A 7,549-nucleotide genomic window follows, 5' to 3' on the forward strand; every position below is an offset into this window, starting at 1 on the left:
TGCCTTGGCTTTCTTGCCTTTTTCTCTTCATATCCCTTGCTCCTGGGCTGTGGCACTCCCTACTCATGGCATTGTACTCAAAGGGGTGGAGCTGATATCCTGAACGAGAACATCGTTGGGTGGTGACTTTTTTGGAGGAATTTGTCTCTATTTAATTATGCAGGTTCCCAGCTTACCGTCTGGGGGATAGCCTGTGTCCTGGATGGCCAGCTATGGCAGCAATCATTGTTTATTCAGACTAACAGCAAGCTGGGGAAAAAGGACCAGTTGTCCAGGTGTTCACCTGCCACTGTGGGAGATGCAGAAAAGCCTAAAGGATTTCAACCCTGCCCTGAGTTTGTTTGGTCTTTATGATTCTATGGAGGGTCTTTCTCTCTGCTGGGCCAAACTGTTACTTGTTACAGTTCAAATCATTTTGTTGCTGAGGCCTTTAAAGCACATCAGACCAGTGTGGTGGGCATGTTTGCTTAAGCACAAAGGTGAATCTTCTAAGGACAGTGTTGTTTCACTTTGGGGGAATTTGCATTCATTATTCTTAAGTTCCTATTGCCTCAAGTTCCTCAATTACCCCTTTAGCAAGGAGTAAATAATTAATGCATTGCACTTAGAGCATCATATTGGTGTCTGCAAACATTTGTGTTTCCATACATTTGTTTCCATAGGCTCTCTCAGGAGCTGATCTTGGAAAGGCAGATGCGTAGTTAAAGCTTCCACCTCAAATTTCCTTTCCCACTAGTTTGCTGAGTGGGTTTTAAACCAAAAGCCACAAGAGACAATTACTGTAGTCCTCTGGGCAGGTTATGAACTTGGAGCAAGCTATCATTAGGTCTTTCTCCCCTCCTCAATGCTTCCTGTGGCCAGCTTGCTTAAGGGCTCTCCTCCCTCTCTAGCGCTGAGGATGAAGCTTAGGCTTAGAGGAAAGGGACGGATCTGAAACCAGCCCCAGCCTTAGCTTCCTGGCTGGAGTGAGATGTCTTCTGATGTCAAGCAGAACCAGGCCTGATGGAGAATCGTCTTGTGGGGTGAATTCTATGGAGAACTTGGGGCACTTTCCCACCTTCCTGACAATTTTGTGTAGCTGCTGTCACAGTTCCCTTTCAACTGATAGAAGACACCCCCCATACCAGGTGGTGTCATGTGAATTTGGTTCCTCTCCCCAGGGGTCTCATCTGAGGAGGTGACATGGGGCCTCCCAAGCGCAGACCTTCAGTCTGTTGCTGCTGCGCGGGCGAGGGGAGGGAAGGGCCGCCCCAGCGTTCATCCTTTTCTCATAGTTTGTGCACGGTGTGGGAGGTTGTCTGAGTGACTTCATGGGTCGCCTTTGTGCAGTACTAGATATGCAGCAGACCTATGACATGTGGCTAAAGAAACACAATCCTGGGAAGCCTGGAGAGGGAACACCACTCACCTCGCGAGAAGGGGAGAAGCAGATCCAGATGCCCACCGACTATGCTGACATCATGGTAATCAGCTGATCTCTTGTTCTGTATTCTTCCTCCTCAGTGCTGACAGCCTGCCGCTCTCCTGTGCTCCAGATGTGAGCTAGTGGGGGCTGCATTTCTCTTCTAACGTAGGTTAAATGGATGGCTTGGAGCAGCACAAGGGCAGCACAGCTGAGGCAAGAAGAGATTGACCTGGGGTCAGCAAGGCTCTGCAATGGCTTTTCTGTTAATCCTCAAGTCAGTAGGAGTCTACCTTAGGTTCCCTTTTGTGTGGGCTCAGCCTCTCTCCAGGCTTCCTGCCTGCTCCTGGGCAAGCTGGCAAAACCATTACAGGCCTGTTGGAAAAGGAAGAAGCTTGGAGAAGAGCTGGGTCGGGAGCACAGCAGCCTTGGAAAACTAAAGGCAGATGTGCCTCCTTAGACTCCTTGCTGGTGTAAGGCTTTGTGCTCCTGAAGAGTCCTGCATTGCCTGTGCACCTGGGGACCCTGCAGTGAGACCCCACTGGGCCCATCAGCAGGGGCAGGGGGACCATGTCGGTGAACTGAGCTGCCCTGTCTGCTGAGCCTGTTTGGGCCATAGGTAGATGCCAACAGAGCATCTCCTTAGTTTCCCTTTAGTGACAGCACAGTTCCCTGAAGATGACATGGCAGAGAAGTGTGGGAAGTCGTAGACTGAGTGGAGTTTCCAGGATGCTCTGGAAGGAGAGGGGGGAGAGGCAGTGCCAGCACAGGGAAGGCAGATAGATGTGAATGTCAACACACTGACTGGCCCTTTGCCCTGTCTGCACCGGTTAGATGGGCTACCACTGCTGGCTCTGCGGGAAGAACAGCAACAGCAAGAAGCAATGGCAGCAGCACATCCAGTCGGAAAAGCACAAGGAAAAGGTCTTCACCTCAGACAGTGACTCCAGCTGCTGGACCTACCGCTTCCCCATGGGCGAATTCCGGCTCTGCGAAAGGTACCGCTGTCTCATCTCCCTCCTGTGCTGCTGCTGCAGGGATGGGGTAACAGGCCCAGCACCTTTGTCATCCCTCCTCATCCTCTCACAGAGACTTCTGCATAGAGGAGGAGTGGGATGAGATGATGGATTTGGGTTACAGCGAGGCTGCTTTTGGATCCCAGAGGTGCTCAGCCACAATACTGAGGGATAAAAATACACTCCTGAGCATGTGTCTTTAGAAAAGGAGAGCAAGTTTCATGTCTGCACCTGTGCCCTCCGTAGCCAGGATGCTCTCAGCTCTCTGGCTGCTGAACAGTCCAATTTGGCCTAGCGCGTGGGGGAATCCCAGGTGCCTTATTAAATGGTTTGAATGCTCACACCCTCTGAATCATCACCTTGAGGTGCCCTGAGAAGGTTAGATGCCATTTTGGTTAGAGAAAGCTCTGTCTTTTGTGGTGGTTACCTGGCATTTCCTTTCTTGTGCACTGGTTTCTCCTCATCCCTGCTGGTCCAGGTCCAGCTCACATTGTTTTGTGCTCTTAACTAAATCCCCTCATAGCCATTGCTCTTTTCATTGCTCTGTTTCTGTTGCCAGTCTCCGTTGCTTTTCCCACCTGTATGGGTTTGTAAGAATTGTCTCGCCCTTAAAAAGGAGAATTCGCAGCATGTTTCAGTGGGTCCTGATCGAGTATCCCAGACAGGGAGCTCATAACCCCATCCTGGGGGTGCCCTCTTCACCGTGCTTCTTGTGCTGGCAGGTTCCAGAAGAACAAGGCCTGTCCTGAGGGAGAGGAGTGTCGCTATGCCCATGGCCAGGACGAACTGACGGAGTGGCTGGACCGGAGGGAAGTGCTGAAACAGAAACTGGCCAAAGCCCGCAAGGACATGCTGCTCTGCCCCAGGGATGACGACTTTGGGAAATACAACTTCCTATTGCGGGATGGTGTATAGTAAGGACAGGGGGGAGCCTGTCAGCTGCAGAAATACGGAGTGGGTTTTCCGAGTGGCAGTAGCAGGGAGAGCGAGATCAGTGTCTTACAAAGAGAACTTTTTCTTTTCTTTTGTTTTAAGATTATGAGACGATGATTTATTAGTGATGAATGAATTTGTGAATTTGATTCTCCTTGGCCAGCAAACGCCATGCTTACCGAGTTTGTGATCCATCTTTTCTCCTTTCTTTCCCCCAAATTCTCCCTCCACTCCATCTTTTTGTTTTCACTGTCCAAAGGAATTAATTCAGTTTGTACTGGGCTGCAAAACAGAGCATTTCTCCTTGTGTCACTGCTCTGTCCTTCAGAGTACAACTGCGCAGGTCTGGAGGACAGAGCTGAGAGAAAGGGCCAGAGAAGTTGTGGATGCCCCATCCCCCAGAGTGTTCAAGGCGAGGTTGGATAGAGCTCTGAGCAACATGGTCTAGTGGAAGGTGTCCTTGGACAGGGGGATTGGAACTAAGTGGTCTTTAAGGTCCCTTCCAACCCAGGCCATTCTATGATTCTATGATTTTATGATATCTGGTGAAAAGAGCTGCAGCCTTCCTGCTCTCCTGGGAGTTCAGTACCAGAAGAATTATGAATTTAGGTGCAAAGAAGGAAAACCACTAGATCTGGCTTTAAAACATCTAGGCTTAAGCTCCTGCTGTCTATATTGCCCTGTGGCATAAACTGGTGTTGAGGAAGATAACAGCCTGTGGTGTAGCAGTGCCGGTAAAAGCAGCAAAGTAATGAAACTGCTTGCAGCAGTGGGAACTGTGTTGTAGGTGACTTCAGGCTGTTCCAGCTGACTGTATCCAGAAAGGAAATTGGTGACTCTTCATTAGATGCCTTTCTCACTGTGTGGCAAGTATTCAGGGTAAATAATTTTGGTTTTGTTTTTTGGCTGATGGGACTACTGCAAATAAGATTGGACCCATCTAGAAGGTGTAGTGGAGTCTGTGACACACCCTATGTCACTGTAGTCCATGCAGCAGTATCAGTCAGGAGGAAGGCTGTAACCAAAAGGAGCCTGTGTTTCTGTGTTGCCTTGTGTCCTGAAGAGAAAGAAGGGAGGTAATGGTGTTCCCTTTTTGCTCTTTAAATGATGTGTGCTTCTGGTTACTTAGAGCTGTGTTTTTCCCTGCACTGCCAGAAGACCTGGGTGGGAACCTATTTAAAAGGACACCATCGAGCAGTGATGGAGCATGGGCGATATTTAGCCAATGATAATGCAACTGGAACAACTTACCAGCACCAGAGGTCCAGCTCTCTCCTCCTCAGAGCCAGGGCAGGGAGCTTGCAGATGCACAGTGCAGCCAGGACGTGACCCAGGGCACGGACAGTGTTTGAGAGTGAGTGGCACGGTGGGACCCAGCCATGCGCCTGCTCCTGCCCTGCCTGATGTATGCCATGATGGGGGAAGCAGTAATGGTGAGCTCTGGGCCAGGATTTTTGGCTTTTATAGTGGCAGCAGGAAGAGGCAGTACTGCTCTGAATGCCAGCCTTGTCCTTTCTGGTGGTCTCTTCCTGTAAGCAGTAAACATGTGTCCTGTCCTGAGCTTCCCTCTCCTCTCTTCTGCAGTCCAGCTGTGCTTTGCAGTTTTGTATGCAGGGATGGCACCATCCACTCAAACACAAACACATCTCCCTCCTAGCCTGCACCAGGGATGTCTTTTTCATACAGAGTCTCCCTGGACAGCAGTCTTGGACTCCTTGGGGCTGGCAGTGCTGTGTCCATGGTAAATACAATCTGGCCCTGAACTGCTTGGTGCTTTGGCATTGCTGGGTCTCCCTCTTTCCTCCCTGCTCCCATATCATTGGGGTTCACCGCTCCAGGAGAGAGGAGATGTGGAAATTGGGAGATGTGAAAATGCAGCAGATGCTGTGGGGGCAGCTGTCACCTTTCTAAACCAGCATTCAGGGAGGTACTTTGGCTCCACTGGGGTGGTTACTGTCCAGTTATGGAACAGAGTGCTCTGCATGCTAGTCTGGAGTCTTTCCAGAGAGATAATGTGCTCTAAGGAAACTGAATGTGCCTCTGCACTTTGAATTGCTGAGGCTGGAAAAGAACTCAAAGATCATCAAGTCCAGTCATTAACCCTGCACTGCCGAGTCCCTAGACTAAACCACGTCTCTAATTGTCACATCTACACGTCTTTCCAAATACCTCCAGGGATGGCGACTCAGCCACTTCCTGGGACAACTCAACCACTTCCCCACAGAGCTATTTTCCTCTCCCTTAAAATGCGGATGGTAGTCATTGGTTTGGTATGAGCAATATCAGACGGCAGTTTTTGAGTGGTCAGGTGCTATATTTTCTTCTCTGTCCTTTGTGGTACCTTCTCCCGGTCATCCTTGTGCTCAAGTGGTCAGCTTTACAGACAGAGACAGGAGAAGGCAGGCATCAGCTCCTGGGTTATCTTGTTCTGCTCTTCTTGGGCAGAGATGCCAAGGAAGAAAATCTGGATTGGGGAACATTGGAATGTATTTTTTATTTTTAAAACAAACCTGCATCTCTAGTGTGACTCTAATGTTTGCTGAGCCGTGATTTCCATATGAGGACTTGTTTAAGTTATGGGGTGTGTCACTATCCCCTCTCCCCATCTCTGCAACGAGAGACAAGCTGCTCAGCAAGGTTTTGGAGGTTCGGGCTGGAGCCGAGTTGGGGAGAGGGAGAGCATGTGTGAGGTGAGGTGAGGTAAGGTGAGGTGAGGTAAGGTGAGGTGAGGTGAGGTGAGGGGTTGTGTTGAGTGTCTCTTTTTGTTTTCCCTGATATGATAACCTGGTCTGTGGTGTTGCAGTACTTTGTCACCAGACTTGTTTTAGTGTGTATATATGTGACCCCTCCCATGAAGCATATATACACAGGTATTAAATATATCTCTATATATAATATTATATGTGTGTGGTATCAAAGGAATCTTTTAAAATGAGGGTAAAGGAATAGGACTCGGGCCAGGAAACGCAGCATCTCCAGTTTAAATATGAAGACTTTTATTTGGCATAGGAAAAGGAAAATAACAAAAGAGGGGAGGGGTTTATATAGATATGTATAAATTTTGAGATGGGACAGGTTTCCCTGTTCACATTTTTGAAACCCCTTAGGATGTCCTTGCAGTCCTATCTCAGTGAGAGAGTATTATACTGCTAGCTAGTGAGTTAAGTTTTAATGGTAAGGCTTTGCTTATATTATTTAAAGGGACATTGTGAAAGACAGGAAGGTTCACACTTGACTTCTTAGGCTCGCTTTATCAAGCCAAGAGGGTTTTCTTCAGCACACATGTGCTCTCAGCAAAACTGCTCAGCGCTCGCAGCTCTACAACAGATAAACCACAAATGGTAGGGCTGCGTTAGTGGTGTGTTCACAAGACTCTGATAACTCTCTCTTCTTCATTCATGTGAGAGAAGAAAATTCTGCAGCACAGAACCAAATTTGAGGGTTATTAACAAAAGAAGTGATGTTCTAATTTTGTAACATTAGAAGAAAATTTCATATCCCGTAAAATAACCACAGACATTCACACAGAGCAGAAACTTGTTAAATGCTGAAGGACTTAGTGAAACTCTTTTCCCAAATTCTTTGGTAGGGGCAGGGATTTAAGTGACACTGGCATTGGAGTTAACCTGGCCTTTACAGGGGGAAATAAAAAAAAACAAACAACCAAACAACAGAAAATACCCTACTTAGCTTGTATGAAACTGTATGTCAAAAATGGATGGATTTTAGCAAGCGAAAGGAAAAGATAGCAAGGGGATGCTGCAGTTCTGAGCTGGGTAGTAATGATTTCGAGTCCTTTAATATGTCTTTGTATTAATATAATTTAAGAATACCACGCTTTACTATTAAAAAAGAACTTAGTATCTTTCATAAGGTCTAGTATCAGGATAATAATGTAGATGTTTTAACAACGTTTTTGTTCTTAAATAAAGAAAAAAACCAAACTTGCTTCTTATAGCCTTTGTAATAGAAAATAAAAGTGTGCACTTTAAACCGTCTCCTGATCCAGTGTGTGTTTGTGTTTTTCAAATAGCCTGCAAAGGGTTTTTATCTTGGTTTCGGGTTTCCCTGCTGTGAGGAGGGAAGCAAAGGGAGCACATTAAACATTCGATCGCTTTGGCTTTCTCCCATCTTTAGGTATAATCTGTTCGTCTTGCTGAGTGGAAAATTGCCTATGTGTGTATTAACAGATTATGGA

At 47.4% G+C, this 7,549-nt stretch overlaps 1 protein-coding gene across 8 annotated transcripts in view; it reads left to right on the forward strand.

Annotated features, from left to right (window-relative positions):
- ZC3H7B (zinc finger CCCH-type containing 7B) overlaps positions 1 to 7,349 on the forward strand; it is a 47,176-nt gene extending 39,827 nt beyond the window's left edge. For 4 of the 8 annotated variants that reach the window (XM_064655197.1, XM_064655199.1, XM_064655202.1 and 1 more), the window contains exons 21-23: positions 1,330 to 1,463; positions 2,237 to 2,400; positions 3,141 to 3,518. In XM_064655197.1, coding sequence (XP_064511267.1) covers positions 1,330 to 1,463; positions 2,237 to 2,400; positions 3,141 to 3,333 — 491 coding nt within the window. In that variant the 3' untranslated portion in view covers positions 3,334 to 3,518. Of the gene's footprint in view, positions 1 to 1,329; positions 1,464 to 2,236; positions 2,401 to 3,140 lie in introns of all 8 variants that reach the window. The other 4 variants (XM_064655201.1, XM_064655200.1, XM_064655204.1 and 1 more) reach the window with 3 other exon arrangements.
- Positions 7,350 to 7,549: the final 200 nt, after the last annotated feature.

Source organism: Pseudopipra pipra, chromosome 5, assembly GCF_036250125.1.
Source record: "Pseudopipra pipra isolate bDixPip1 chromosome 5, bDixPip1.hap1, whole genome shotgun sequence".
Classification (NCBI taxonomy): Eukaryota; Metazoa; Chordata; class Aves; order Passeriformes; family Pipridae; genus Pseudopipra; species Pseudopipra pipra.